The following is a 15,916-nucleotide window of genomic DNA, read 5'->3' as shown; positions in this document are numbered from 1 at the left end:
AGGCAAAACTTCAAAGTTACAATAAACCTCCCTCTTAACACAGGGAAAATTCACAAGTTAAACAAAAGAGACTCAAACGCATTTCCTTGCAATTACTTACTATGTCTGTAAGTTTAGATGAATCATTCAGCAGGAGCTAGATGACTTGCTTGGTCTCTCTCTTTGTCTCCGGAGAGAACACTCAAGCCCAAAACAAAAACCTTACCCCACAGATTTGAAAGTATCTTCTCACCTTATTGGTCCTTTTGGTTAGGTGCCAGCCAGGTTATCTGAGTTTCTTAACCCTTTACAGGTAAAGGAGGGATTTTATGCTACTTAGCTGTAGGTTTTTGACAGCCCTCAGTTCAGAGCAAGAGGAAAACAATTGCACATGTGAAGACCTATGGGCACATCTTACTAAAAATCTCTGGACTCAGGCACATGGTGCACATGTGTACTCAGGTGTGGAATACAGATCGGGACAACACATCTCCAGTAACCTCCAGTTACAGGTAAGTCACCTCCACTTTTTCAAAGACTCAGGTCAGCTGAGCACAGGACGGACTCTGGTTTGTTCTAATAGCTAAGGGGTGGGCTATAAGGAACAGATGATGCACTGTCACAACTGGGATGTGGATGGTCTGACCTACTAGTCAGAGCTGGGGTTGGGAGTCAGGTCAGGTCTGATACCAGGATGTCAGTGTCTGAGACAGGCCAGAGGGCAAACAGAGGTCAGGAGGCAGGTAGGGTCAGGTTACTGGGAGATCGGCAGTAGGAGCAGGTATCTCAGGGGAACAGTCAAAGCAGGGGGAGTCCAGTTGCATGGACAACTTCCTGTTCCTGAGCTGGATTTATATAGATGCTGTGAACCAATCAGGACGCCCAGCAGTCTCCCAATCGGATTCCAGGACTGGGGTCCTCTGTAAGAGTTCAGTTCCTATTCTGACAACGTTAGCCACTAGGCTAGCCTAGCAGGCCACTAGGGGCAGGATGAAGCTTAGTAGTGCCGACATGCCCTGTGGATCAAGGATCAAGACTCACAGTCACTGATGTATATTTTGCAAAATTAACAGATGACACAAAATGATTAAGGGTAGTCAAGGCTAGATACGAATATGAGGAACTTTCAGAGAGACCTAACAGAGCTTGGTGACTCAGCAGCACAGTGACAGATGCAATTGGTTGACAAATGCAAGATAATGCAGATTGGAAGAAATAATTTAAACTACTCATAAGTGTTATATATTCTAAATTAACTCTAACAACTCAGGAAAAACACCTGCGTGTCCTTGGGGACAGCTCAATGAACACATCTCAGGGCATGGCAATAGTAAAAAAAAGCCAACAAAATGTTAGATTATGTAAAAAATGAGAGAGAATTCTAATGAAAATACTATAATGCCACTCTGTAAATTAATGGGATTCCCTCCCTGGAATACAGTGCTCCGATCTAGTTGCCCTATCTCAAAAAAAGACATAGCAGAAACATAAGAGGTCTAGGGATTGGGGATTAAAATGAATACAGGCATCGAGAGACTATGGTATGAAGAGAGACTGAAGATATTAAAAGTGTTTCATTTGAGGAGATCAATATGGCCCCAGCTCTGTTCATGTTTAAATCCATGCATGTTTGGGGTCCAGGAGTAGGTAGATCAGGCACTTCTGTTTACCCATTTTCATAATGTGAGAGCAAGAGGCCGGACCATGAAATTGAAAGGTGACCCTATTTAAAATTGATACAGACAGTCCATAATTAACTTATGGAACTCATTGCCACAAGGTACCACTGCTTAACAGGATTCAGAGTAGGATTAAATAGTTCCATAGCTAATGATAATTTTTTTTTATAAGTGATATAAACCTCTAGGCTTCAGAACATAACCCCTATCACCTGGTGTTTAGCTTAGGAGGATGTTTATCCCTGGGTAGTTTATGCTATAAATGTCCATTAAGGTGTTTTTATGCACCTTCCTCTGAAGTGCTTGGTACTGGCCACTCTCTGGGATTGTATACTGGACTAAATGGAGGGCTGTTCCTATGATTGTGGGAGCATACCAGGAAGTTGGACATGCATATATTTTGGTTTGTGCCCATAGTTTATTTTGTGGGTGCAAATTTGTGTGAGAGTTAGGCTCAGCCCTTCTGAAAATATAGCCCTTAAAGGGATTTTGTACCTGTTTCCCTGAAGCATTGCTGCACAGTCCCACAGGAAGTAGTTTAGAACATGGGGCAACATGTAAGCATTATCTTTAGTGGCAGGTACCGTTGGGGTTCATTATAGACTGGTGCTTCATTATAGAATTATTGTGCTGGATTTGTCAGCATGCTCTGCCCTTTTTACTCCAGGGAGAGGATGCAGCTGTCCCTTGTGTCCCTGCTGGTGCTTATTGGGCTTTCGCAGTGAGTATGTGAGCCTGATCACATTTCATACATTGTTTTAGCCCCATTGACTTGGGTCAGATATGAGTGTGGAAGGGTGGGGGGGAATTTGCAGAGTACACTTGTTTTGGCAGGTGAAGTATCAGGATAACAGGATTGGTCTGTAGATACTATTACTCCTGGGGGAATTCTACACCACTACGCAATGCAGAATTTTGCAGAAATTAATGCTTTTTGTGCATAATTTCCTTTCCCCCACAGAAATGGGCTGCAGTGTTGCTGGCTACCACCAGGGGCCACTGGACCTGGCAGAGCCCAGCTCGCACATAGAGGACACTGCTGAGAAACAGGAACTGGGTTGTCATAGCGGTTTCTTTAACTCTCAACTCCAGGGAGAATTTTTGTGTGTGTCTGTATTGTTTCAGACATACTTGCTGACAGGTATTTTGAAATAAATTACCAAAATAATTTAACCTCGGTGATTATGTAGTGTTATTTTGAGAAATAAACTTTGCAGAATTTTAAAATATTGTGTGCAGAATTTTTAAGTTTTGGGCACAGAATTTTTAATTTTTTGGTGCAGAATTCCCCCAGGAGTAAGAAACAGAGAATAAAATCTTTCCTCCATTTTTCTCCCTTGACTGAGGGAGGTATTTGACCCAGCGTTTTTCTCAGTAATTGTGGTCTGCCCTTACAGGACAATACTTATTCGTTCCTTTTAAAAGGTCTCTCTGTATTCATAATGCCTATTCAGAACTCTCAGCCCAGATACTCTAGGACAGGAGGCAGTGACACATCGCTGAGAAATTGAGTTATTTTATTAAGGCACAAATATATCAATGCTACTGTGCCGCCTGAAGTATTTTGACCTGCAGATATTGGAAAGTAAAGAGAAGGAACTGAGACAAGTATTTTCTGCGTGTAGGCAGTGTGCTGTAGAGGTTTCAGTACATTTTTAGAAAGGGTACTTTTAAATAGCAGCTCTAACAGCAATTCAAAGTTAAGGTACGTTTCACGGTGTTTTAATCTTTAGGCACTGTCTGAAAATGTCCCCACAGCTGTCTGTGCTATTGTGTTTGCTTGAGTTTCTTTAGCTGATTACACAGAGCCTTGTCTAGGCAGGTATTATTGTGTGACAATGGAACCAGCATGAATTCAGGCACACTCAACAAAACCAGCTATGCTGTAATGGCTGTATTATTCTGTTACAATAGAGGACAGCAATTGCATGACAATAAGAAACTCAGGTGAAGAATTTTGAGTGAGAGATGGAATCAGAGCCTCATTTAGTTAGGACAGAAACTGACAGAAGATTGTGCATCTGATAAAATATGAGATCCCAGTGTTTTTTTGGCTCGCATGGGTATTTCATTGTTGTAGTGTATGCAAAGGAGCCAGAGGAACTGATTTTCACCAAACAATTCTCTGGGTTTTTTAGCTGGCTTTTGTTACATTTATGTCATTGTTTTTAAGTACGACTTTGATATCTATGTCTAGGGCTTTTGTTTTCTTATAATGCCATATTTCAGCCTAGACCACTACAATGACCTAAGTTCAAAGCCCACTGAAGTCAATGCAAAGACTCCTATTGAATTCAGTGGACTTTGGATCTGACTCCAAGTTTTCAGCATGCCAAAGCAGGGGTGGTCATGTGTGAATGCACATGGGAAGGTACAGCATCCCCAAAGAGCTACAGCATAAGCTTCAAGGGCATTGTAGCCTTGCATTTTCAGAGTTTCCATTTTTAATTGGGATGACACATTGATGGAAAGTGCAAACAAACAGTGACTATGTGAAAGTGTATCAAGTAGACCTTGGCAAGAATATTGACATTAATGAGAACTGTGGTAATACATAAGATGTAAAAAGGTGGATTTTAGTGTAGCCAATTTTCACTTTTATAGCAGCCCTTGTCCAAGGATCTCAAAGTATTTTACAAACTTTAATTAATGATTTACTTAATTTAAGTATTTACTTGGCACTTATATAGCACTTTACCTTTTCTGCAGGGAGACATGGGTCTCTTTCTCCCCACTCCTTTCTCCCTCCCAGTCTAGGATCAGCCAGGATTTGGAGTATCACATAAAATGTGCTGTTTTTTCAGAAAGGGGAGTAAAAGGTTTGGTGCATTATTAGTGCAAGTTGGTGGAAGTATCAGGGCTCCGTTGGTTATGCTGTCCTCCCAGAGGAGACGGCATTTCAGTGAACCTGGTGACATGTGAAAGCAGATAGGAAGAACTGACTTACAAAGTATCCCTGGAGCCAGTTCTCTGTGTTGGGTAGTGGTCAGACGGTGCTGACTAAACACTGGGCAGGCAGTCTGTTCTGGGGAGCCTCCATTGCCCTGCTCTCTCAATAAAGAGTAACTGAAGGGGTGAAAGATCTTGAGGTGGGGTGGCTGGGGGCTGAAGAGCTCCAAAAGAACAGGTGAGCAAGAAGCACAAAACAAGTGAACATATTGATGTATATGAGTTGATTCTGATATTATGCTAGTGAGAGATGAACCTCCCGTTTTAGACGCAGCATATTATTTCCAAAGGCATCTTGGTTCTGTGCAGTAGAAAACAAAACACTACGTGAAAGAAATCCTAAAGGTCTGACTCAGACCAGCTAAAGCAAGGGAATTTTTCTCTCTTGCTGTGGCTGTACTGTCGTCTTTCTTGCTCTGTCTGTGTGTGCCTCCGTGTGCGCACACTTGCTAGAATGTAATTTGGTTCCTCAAGACTCTCATGCTATTAGTTATAGCTGAAATGTTTCTCTCGGGAGCCATATAATTTCATTTGGTGGTTGGATTTCAGAATTAGATGTTGTTCTCTCTATCTGCGTCTGATGAGTTGAATCAATCAGGTTCCAAGAGACTTAAATGAACTAATTCCACTAGGTGGAGTTAGTTATAATGAGGTAAAGTACAAAGAATATATATAATGATGGGATACTATGACATACCGGGGCACAATCCAGATTAATGAGTAGCTGTGTCACCCTGGCTCTGTAACCTGGGTGCCCTTTACAGTGCCTTGCTGCTACAGCCTCCAACCTGGACTGCTCACAAACAGCCTCTGGCATGTGTGTCACTCCCAGCTATGTCTGTGCATGCTGTAGGCAGCCAGCCTCACTGTGACTCTTACCAGCCTGGGCTATGTGGTAGGGTGACCCCAACATACCCCTAGACCCAGATCTTCCCCCAGAAATGTCTGTCCTGTACTGTCCAGCCCTCTCCTGGACAGTACAAATATATTAAATCTGCTATTCCTTTAAAGGAATAATATGCCATTTTATTATTTTAATAGCTATCCAGACACTTCAGTTTAAACACACTGGCTGAGAGAAAGCAATAAAACAAGTTTGTTAACTACAAAGAGAGAGAGATTTTAAATGAGTACAAGTAATGAGGCGTAAAAGTCAGAATGGTTACAAGAAAAATAAAGATAACATGTTTACTAGTATCTACTTAAGAAACTAACTGAGTTGCAAAGCAGACTTTCTTACCACATGCTCCAGCAGATTACTGACCAAACTCTCAGGTCTGGACCCCTCCAGAGTCCAATGGGTGTTTCCTTTTGTCTTCTCAGGTGTGACGAATGAGGTGATAGGGAGAAAGAGAGAGGGGTGTTTTGGGGTGTCTGCCCCTTCTTTTTATAGTCCTGCCCCGCTCTGAGAAGCATTTCCAGCTGGGAGCAAGGCTACAGGCAGTCTGGTGAAGAAAGGAAACTCCATGCTGTTTCTTTGCTAAGACGTAGATTTTTGTCCTTGCTGCCCCCTTCCTTGCCAAAGAATGGCCACTTAGCAGGGAATGGTCCATTAGCCTTGTTGACACCTGGCTGAGGCGTCAGCTTGCCCTTTGTCTCCGAGGAATTGGCTTAGCCACTTCCCAGACTTATCTGGGAAACATACTTCAGTCATGTTTTCAGCTTATGTTCATAACTTTATATACAGCACTGCTATGTGCATTTTGCTGTATCATTGATCAGCAAGTCATGAGTTTTTAAATGATACCTCACAAGGCATGCCTTGTACAGACATTATTACAACAACATGTGGGGTGTATTCTGTCACAGCAACATAATAGTGTTTTTTCTATCTCTACCTAATCTTGGCTGAGGACTTAGCCTCTCCCAGGTTGTGATGGCATTAATAGTGTCTTTATTTAGCATCTTTTGTCCCCATGTTCCATTCCATATGACTTTACTAACTATATGCTATTAGAATCCTTTTACTCACCACTGAAATGCAGCCATCTCTGGATGAAACCATGGCAGCTGGGCTGCTAGAAGTCCAGTAGTGACAGTAGGGGCTGCCAGAAATGCTTACAAATCACTGCTCTTCCCATTTTTCTCAATCCCCACGTTCCTTCCCTATAACTTCCCTTTTATTCTTCCATTTCTCTCTTCGGTCTAATGGGTTACATGGTCTGCTCCTTAGCAGCACTGCTTATCCATAGCCCACATGTGGCAATTTAAGTGACTGAGAACTTGTTTATGATGGGGTTTTACCTGCCCAGCTACAAACGCCAGTGCAGATATGATTTTTGCCAGTGCAGCTTATTCTGGTGTAAAACAGAGTTGGATACGCTAGTGTAAACCATGTCTACGTTAAGTGGCTTGCCTTGGTGGAACTGTATCACAGACTGAAATTGCAGTGTAGCTGAGGCCTTAGAAAATCAAGGAGACCCTGAAACTGCAAGTAACGAGTGTCTAAAGATTACAACCCTGGAAGTATTGTGCAGAAATGCAATGCTTACATTAAGTGGTTTTTTGCAAGCTACGAGAGAGAAGCAGCAGCATCCATTGTGGAACTCCCTGTGTGCCAGTGTTCTATTCACAAAGAATAATGGAAAAAGGTAGGAATGTGTGTGCCACAAAGGCAGCCATTAGGGGATTGCTGTCTAAAATAAAACCACTTAAACCTGAGATGCTAGCCTCCTTCAAGGAAATAATAAAAGGTGTAAAACTCCTGGCTGCTAGCATGATTAGACTTGAGCCATGCTCAACTGAACATTCAGCTACAGTACCTGACACAGATAAGAGACTTCAGGTGGTTCCAAGCAAGGAGCTTGATTTGCTGAAATAAGATTGAAAGGATTCCCAAAACGGATAAGAAAAGGGGGAACCTTAAAAATACACAACTTACCTAGGGATGTGATGGATTCTCCATCACTTGAAATATCTAAATTGAGATTTAATGAATTTCAAAAAGAGATGCTTTTGCTCAACCAGAAGTGCTGGGCTTGATGCAGGAATCACTCGGTGAAATTCTATGGTCTGTGTTTTGCAGATCATTCTAGGTGATCATACTGGGCCCCTCTGGCCTTAAAATGTATAACTATATATGGAAATGCTGCAGAGAACTCCTGGGGAAAGAGGAAGAAACTCCTATGCATGTAGACTGAGCATGCCATGTCCTGTGGACACAGCTGCAAGGTCTTGCCATGGGGATATGGTTATCTTGCTGCGTGAGAACCAGGGTCATGGCTGGTCTGTCAGCCAGCAGCAGAGAGCCTCTGAGCCCAGGCTCATGGGAAGCAACAGCCTCCGGCTCCGTGGGGTTCATGCTGTTGTGATAAAAATAGCTGTGTAAATAGCGCTCTTAAGTTGTGGCTCAGGCTCTAAAGTCCATCCCCTGCCCCAGGTTTCAGAGCTCACGCTGCAGCGTCTACACCGTTATTTTTAATACAGTAGCGTGAGACCCAAAAGCCTGAGTCTCTCGACCTGGGCTTGGAGGCTCACTGCCACAGGCTGCGTGGACGTACCCTTAGTGAGAATTGTTAGAGAAGGACATGCCCTGCTGAAACTCTGGGGAAAGAAAAGGAAGGTCAGTGGCATTACCAAAACACCTGTGTCAGGTCAACGTAAAAGTAGCACTGGGGTTTCCCCCTAAACTTTGGTTTTCCTACAGAGATTGCATTTAAATTCTGAGAGATGTGGCCGAGGGTGAAAAATCCTGGAAAGAGCTGGGGTTCCATCGCATAACGCGCCACAAGAGGAAAGAAATGAGACTAGCAGAAGTGGTAGCAGGTCAAGCCCCAGAGGTCTTCCAAAGAGAGCATATAGTGAGAACCAGAAGAGGAGAAGGATAAACAGGAGATGAAGATGCTGGCTGAGGAACTAACCAAAGACTCCAGGGATTTCCAGGACTATTATTAGTTATCTAGGCTGTGATGGCTCAAAAAATGGGTTAGGTGCTGCACAGACATGCAAGAGGAAGACCATTCAGTAACTTACCATTGTACAGCTGACTGATATCTTCACTCATTTTTGTCAGGTTCCTACCACATTTTTGGACACACAATAATAATTCCTTCCTTTCCCCACTGTTCCAGAAAATAACAGTGAGGACAGCATCCCTTGCTGAACAAAACAATATTTAAAAACTTATCTTGACAAAAACTAAAATGCTCCCTGTTATACGTAGGGCATTTTCTTAATTATTTATTTTATTTTTAATCAGAGAGCAATGTAAGGGAGAGGGTCTGCTAGATGCTAATATGGGGCACTTCTCTGACCCTAAAATGCTTTGTGAACATGAAGCTTCACCATATCACTCTGATGGTGAAGTGATATTTTTCCCTAGCTCACTCCAGCAAGTCAGTGACGAAGCTGGGAACAGGAGCCCAGAGTTCTGACTCTCTGTCTCTGGCAGTAAATGCCAGACAACATCTCACAAGACAAAACTGCCTTTTCACTATGGAAAAAAAATACTCATAAAAATAACGGGCCACTCCATTGAACTCACCCAGTTTACAGTTGCTGAGGATCTGGCTCATTGTTTTTAAAAGACGTAAGCCAATGTGTATTTGTTTTGAAGTGATACAGTATGTGTATAGTTCTCACACTGTAACATATAAAATGCTGGAATATCGTAATTATTCTTTGATAACTATATATATAAAAAATCATCCTGTGCTAATCCTAGTAAGGATCTTAAACTTGCTTAACTCCTGTAAGAGACAGATTTATGGTGGTTCTCTGCGTTCAGTACTTATGCATATACACACAGGTTCTATCATAATTACATTAAATACAATGTTCTATTAAGCCTAGTGAACCTTTTGTAGATCCACTGTGCATTGTAACCAACATGTTTCAAGGTCTCCTTGATCATCACAAGATACAGTCTTTTTGTTTTGGGAAGTGGATTCACTTTAATAAGTATGACATTATAAGTAAGCCTGACTTCACAATTATTTCATATAATTTAGATGCAAATTAGGACCTGACATTCTGGCTGTCATGTGATTTGTTCTTCTCAGTTAGTTTCAGTTCACTGGATTTCGTTAGTGTACAGTGTGGTTTCTTTCAAGGTCATTTCTGTGGCTTTTATTTAATTCACACTACCTAGCCCATTTCTACTGTACAAGTGTAGGGCCAAATTGTCCTTAGGTGTGAGTGGGTGTATTGTGGGATAAGATCCTACTGCAGTCAGAAAGTGATTAAAGAGCTCCTCTGAGCACAGTCAGTCCTAGCTGGGTATACCTGTGAGGCCTGTCAAACGTGGAGGGGGCAGCTCCTTAAAAGGGAGGATCCAAGTCATAGGCACTGACTCCATGGGTACTCCAGGGCTGGAGCACCCATGGAAAAAACCCATCAGCTGTTTGGTGGGCTTCACTGATCAGCTGTTTGGCCGTGGATGGGAGGGGCCGGAGCAGGGGTGGGAAGAGGAAGGACGAGGGTGAGGCTTTGGGGGAAGGGACGGAGCAGGGGTGTAACACCTGCCTGGACAGAAGATCCAGGCACCTGTGATCCAAGTCCAGTGCAGGGTGGCACTAAGAGGAAAGCTGGAACCATCCAGTGTAGGTAACTGGGCATGCTCAGATTCTGCCAGCCCCTGTAGGAATTTGCAAAGAAGCCTTAACTGTATTCTCAAAAGCTAAGCTATATTGAACCCAGAAAATGTGATGGTATTATGGATAACTCAGCTCTTTCTTACACTCTCTCTCGTTATAGTAATTTTTACAAATTAATGCAGCAGAGATTTTTTTTAATTTAAACTATGCTGTCACCTTTAGTAAATTGATTAGTCAGAACACGTGGTTTCAAAAAGAAAAAGAGTACTTGTGGCACCTTAGAGACTAACCAATTTAGCTGTAGCTCACGAAAGCTTATGCTCAAATAAATTGGTTAGTCTCTAAGGTGCCACAAGTACTCCTTTTCTTTTTGAGAATACAGACTAACACGGCTGTTACTCTGGAACACGTGGTTTGCTATTCTTCTCCCATTCAGCCTGACTTAGAATTCTTTTTGTTTCAAATAAAACAAACACTGCCAGCAAATATTATTTAGGAATCTTGTTTTCCATTATCTTCCTATTGATGATTATTTAAAACAAAAATAAATTTAATATTCCCAGCCAACATGCATTTGGACTATATGTTGGTAACATGACTATTAAATTCAATACAGGTGGCAGACCTGGAAATCAAAGAGATGCATGCATCACTGCAGGATTGTTTTACAGAAGGACCTTGCTGATCGCTGATTTATTCTTTTGATGTAAGGCATGTAAAAGGATGTTTGTAGATGCTGTTTCTCTTCACTCTTGACTTGAATGCAAAGGGAAGTACAAACTAAGGAAATACCATATTATGAAATCTGCCCTAAGACTGACCCTGTGCCCCATCTCCCTTGGTATATACTGTGACTCTGTTAAAGTTACACAAGGGCTGAACATTCAATTCTAACCCTTGTATTTGTGATGATATTTTGGGGCTGGGATGTGTATACCTACACATTTCACATTTCCATACTCAAACAGAAACTACGAAGTGTCGATGTGTATTGAATCTTTATAGCAAATACTATAGCGACACGACTGGCACCACCAGAGTTAGAGCTGAATTGCTTTGTTCCATTAGAAAATCCAACTATGGGGAGTTCAGTATTTTAGCTGTTTAAAATTTTATCAGACAAAAAGGTGGCATCTGGGTGCCAAATCCTGGCTCCAGTGAAGTCAGTGAATGAGAGTTTTACCATTGATACTAGAGTTGACCTGTTGGATATTACCCACGTTTTTAAATACCTAAGGGGTTACTAGTCAGACACAAGGTGCAGAGTGGTTGGATTATAAGTAGCCAATTAACAGTTCCTGTGGTGGAGGACTGTGTGAAGCTACATAGGTACTCCTCCCTGTGTAAAGCCAACAGCTGGAAGGAAGAGGAAGAATATCAGGAGCAGGACAGAACTCCATTCCCCCGTTCCTGTCTACCTGAAGGACCAAATGTCAGTAATGTAAGTTGGAGCAGTGTCACAGAGGCCCATTGGTGCCAACTGGCAAAGGGTTTTCTGTTCTTTTCAAGCAACTCATGTCTCAGATATGATAAACTCACAACACTTAATACACCACTTCCATGGTATTTATCCATACAGGACAGCATGTGAGATCTCTACTGAAAACTTATAACTTATCAATATTCATAATCATTGAAAGATGCATGTACAGTAATATTTAAGGAATAATGTAACTATATTGAAATGATGCCTTATAGATTTGGAGTAAAAGTTAGTCACGAGGGAATCAGATGACTCGGTGATGGCCCATTTAAGCAGGAGGGAGTTATCACCTCTCTGTGGTTAGTCTGTGGTGGTCTAGCTTTGCCCCATTTCTGAATAGTGAATGGAAAATCACAAAAGACAACTGCAAACAATTGAAACCACTTTGAGGTAAAAAGGGAACATTATACCATACCAGAAATCACCCTGGTTGTGAGTAAAGACAAAAGACTGATTCATTATATCACAGGGTGGAGAAAGACACTTTGCATCCATTCACTGAGGAGATATCTTGGGGGCGGTGGTGTCATGAAAAGTTGGATCCTGGTTCCTGAGAAGCGAGCCAGCTCTGCAACAGACTGAACTTTTGGGGTGGAGAAAACCTATTTATTAAATAGGAAAGGTCATTAATAAGCACAGGCCCTAATTTGCGTTGTATGATTTTGTTTTCTGTTGTCACCATTTGTTTCCATCTCTCTTGTCTAGTAGAATCCCTATTCTTTCTTAAATAAAGCTTCTTTTGTTATAAGTGCTCACAAGTGCTGTGCATTATACAGGAGTGGTGATATAAGGTAAAACTGGTAAAGTGGGGTGCACTGTTCCTTTGAGAGCAGGGGATGTGGGATTTCTGTGAGTAGCCAGTGTCGGGATGGGTATCACAGGGGAATATTTCAAGGGAACTGGGGCACATCGATTGTTAATCTGCAACGTAAAGACGGGATTGGCATAGCCCTGAGGAGAGTGTTTGAGTGCCTGGCAGGCTGGTGGTGTTAAGGAGCAAACCCTCAGCTAGCACAGGCAAGGCTCCCTCATGCTGGAGGCAGGAAGTAACAAGGTGGTTCATAGCCTGGGTACCTTGAGAACTATCCCAAGCAGTCCCAAGGCTATTTTAGCTCATGCTTTTCAGAGTCAAGGGTCCATAAGCAATAATTGGAGAGTTCAGTACCCCACAGGCCAATTTTAAATGAGCAGCAACAAAAAAAATAATTTGGACTATTTTTTTTTCTCCCTTTAACTAAAACTTATTTTTTTTACTAAAGTGTATCCAGTGCAGTGTCTGAACAGAAGAGATTGATGGAGCCATTCCTGTAACTATCTTCCTGTGAAAACCAGCAGTTTAACAATACCCTTTCTGTTACAGATTGGCTGTGATCGTAGCCAAAACCTGGTGGACATCTGTGGAGAAAAGAAATTCCAGGCATTTGTTTGTGACGCATTGTCTGTGCCAGTTCGAAATAGTTCTTGTGATGCCTGCATCTCCATCGCTGTAATCCACCATTTTTCTACTGCAGTAAGTCCACTCACATCTGTAGATCTCACAAGAGGTCACCAGCTTGTCCCACAGGAAAGTGAATGGCAAAAGAGGATCTCAAAAGAGGAGAGAATGTGGGAGTGTAAGGAAATGAGAGGGAAAGAAAAGAGGAGAAAGTACGGACAGGGAGGATGAAGGCCTGAGGGGATGGATATAGCCACTTCATCCCTTCTCATTCCTTTCTCTTCTTGTCTCCTGCAACGCCTTCCGCCTCAAAAACTTCCAACACTTTCCCTACTCCCTGGCATTAAAAGGATCATAAGGTGAAGAGATGTTACACATGGGGTGGTTGATAAGATTGGGCTGTGCTGCATCTTGATGTTGTTATTATGTAGATTTAATATTTGTTTAGATTATTTAGAATGTAAGCTCTTTGGGGCAGGTATCATCTCTTTGCTCTGTGTCTATACAGTGCCTAGCACAATGGGGCTGATGCCTCTAGATACTACTATAATACAAATATAAATACTAGTAATAATTTGTATTGCAGTAGCTCCTAGAATCATCCTTCAGAGATTAGGGTGCACGCACTGGACACATCAAGTAGAGTCCCTGCCTCTAAGAGTTTACAATCTAAGCAGATGATGAGAAAGATGTGAAGAAGACAGACAAAAAGGAAGAAGGACACAGTAGACAGAGAAATGACTGAGTTTAGTATGATGATCAGCAGGCAGAGCACACCAGCTAACCTGACTCACGTCTGCTCCTCCTGACAAATTGTCTTCATGTGATTTCCCCTCCTTATCAGCTGCCTTTGCTTCTCCAGTCACTTCCCATTGCTTGCTGGGTGCTGTCCTAGGTGATAAGGTTGCAATAGATCTGTATTACAACTCAAAGACTTCCTTAGACATCAGAATCTGCAGTGGTATCCCTGTCCCTGTCATTTTCCCACTCTGTGCAGACCACCATGGTGGTATTCCACTTTCTCTTAAGAATTTGGTTTGATTGTATAGTCATCTATGTTTCATTTGCTCTTGTTACAATTAATGACATTTGAGAGGAAGACTCTGCATTAGGACTCAGGAGATGTTGATTAAATTCCTGGTTCAGTCTGAGATTTTGTGCCTCAATTCTCTCTCTCTAAAGTGGGGATCACAACACTTTGTCTGTCTTGTCTATTTAGATTGAAAGATTTTTGTGGCAGGGACTGTGTGTTTGTACAGCACCTAGCAGGGTGGGGCCTGTATCTCAATTGGTGCCTCTGAGTGCTACTTGTAATAAAAATAAATAAAATCAATACAGCTGATGTTACCACATATTGTAGACAAAAAGTAGTTCCCATGTAGCTTTGGTCTAGCCCATGTGAGTAGTGGTTGACTACTTTATGAATAAAGAAAAGGAGTACTTGTGGCACCTTAGAGACTAACCAATTTATTTGAGCATAAGCTTTCGTGAGCTACAGCTCACTTCATCGGATGCATCCGATGAAGTGAGCTGTAGCTCACGAAAGCTTATGCTCAAATAAATTGGTTAGTCTCTAAGGTGCCACAAGTACTCCTTTTCTTTTTGCAAATACAGACTAACACGGCTGTTACTCTGAAACCTACTTTATGAATGAATTACTCCCCTGCCCCCTGACTCATCATCACCCACCAGTGGGGAGTATGCTCACTTCTGTCAGGCTAAGAACACATAACCAAAGAGTAGGATGGAAAAAAAATATCTCTAGTCTGTTTCGTACCTGGGGGTAGAGCAGGGAGGAATCATTTCTGTTCATTGCAGCAGTGGTGTTGCTGTCAGTTCCATTTCGTTGTGTTCCTGCTTATGTACTAACTGCATATGTACTCACTGAGTCTTTTCATTACTAGGAAAGAAGACTGGCTGCTGTCTGTGAATTAGCCCGGCTCCTAAGGCCTGGCGGAAAGGCACTCATTTATGTCTGGGCAATGGAACAAGAATACAACAAACAGAAGTCAAAGTACCTTAAGGAAAAGAGAGCTAGTAAAGGGAAAGAAGAGGAAATCAATACTGATGTGGCCTGGGGATTGTTCTGTGATCAAACGCATGACAACGGTAGCCAAGACTCAGCATGTTCTGACCAAATCCTTAATGACTCTAAGGATAAAGGCGGCAATGCAAAGCAGGTAATTAACTCCAAGCTGCCTGTTCATACTAACAGAACGTCCTTTCATTCTCAAGATGTGCTGGTTCCCTGGCACCTGAAAGGGGGCACTAACAAGAAAGGGGAATATGCCAAAGTCCTTCAGCTTCCAGCTGGTTCTAAGGAATTGCAAGAATTCAGTCCTGTTTTCCACCGCTATTATCATGTGTTCTGTGAAGGAGAACTGGAAGCAGCCTGCAAAACCCTGGATTGCATAAGAATTCAAAAGAGTTACTATGATCAGGGAAACTGGTGTGTGGTTCTTGAAAAACAGTAACCCGCTGAAAGAGACGCTATTTTCAGCCTAAATCTTTGCCTGTGGTAGTACTGTGCAGAGGCATTTTAAAACCCATCCTGTAGTTGTTACTGCCTTTAAAATTGTACAATAAACACAGTTATTTTAAGACATTAGCCAAGGTTAGATGCAGGTAGTTGTCTCCTTGTGTTACTAAAATTATGGTAAAATTTGGTATTAACAGAGAAATTCATTTTACTTTTCACAATAGGAAAGAGAGAAGTATTAACAGAGAAATTTATTAAGTATTATAATTATAAATTAAGTATTAACAGAGGAATTTATTTTACTTTTCACAATAGGAAAGAGAGAAGGGGTGAAATTCTGACCGTGTGAAAGTCAGTGGCAAAACTCACATTGACTTT

At 42.0% G+C, this 15,916-nt stretch overlaps 1 protein-coding gene across 2 annotated transcripts in view; it reads left to right on the top strand.

The window, feature by feature from the left end:
• The window catches only part of ALKBH8 (alkB homolog 8, tRNA methyltransferase), a 78,044-nt gene extending 62,367 nt beyond the window's left edge, over positions 1-15,677 (top strand). For both annotated transcript variants that reach the window (XM_077808712.1, XM_077808718.1), the window contains exons 11-12: positions 12,985-13,134; positions 14,964-15,677. In XM_077808712.1, the coding sequence (XP_077664838.1) occupies positions 12,985-13,134; positions 14,964-15,533 (720 nt within the window). In that variant the 3' untranslated portion in view covers positions 15,534-15,677. The remainder of the gene's footprint in view (positions 1-12,984; positions 13,135-14,963) is intronic.
• Positions 15,678-15,916: the final 239 nt, after the last annotated feature.

The sequence above is a fragment of the Eretmochelys imbricata genome, chromosome 1, assembly GCF_965152235.1.
Source record: "Eretmochelys imbricata isolate rEreImb1 chromosome 1, rEreImb1.hap1, whole genome shotgun sequence".
In the NCBI taxonomy this organism is placed as follows: domain Eukaryota; kingdom Metazoa; phylum Chordata; order Testudines; family Cheloniidae; genus Eretmochelys; species Eretmochelys imbricata.
Note: the sequence above shows the minus strand (reverse complement) of the source record. Positions and strands in the feature narration are given on the sequence as shown.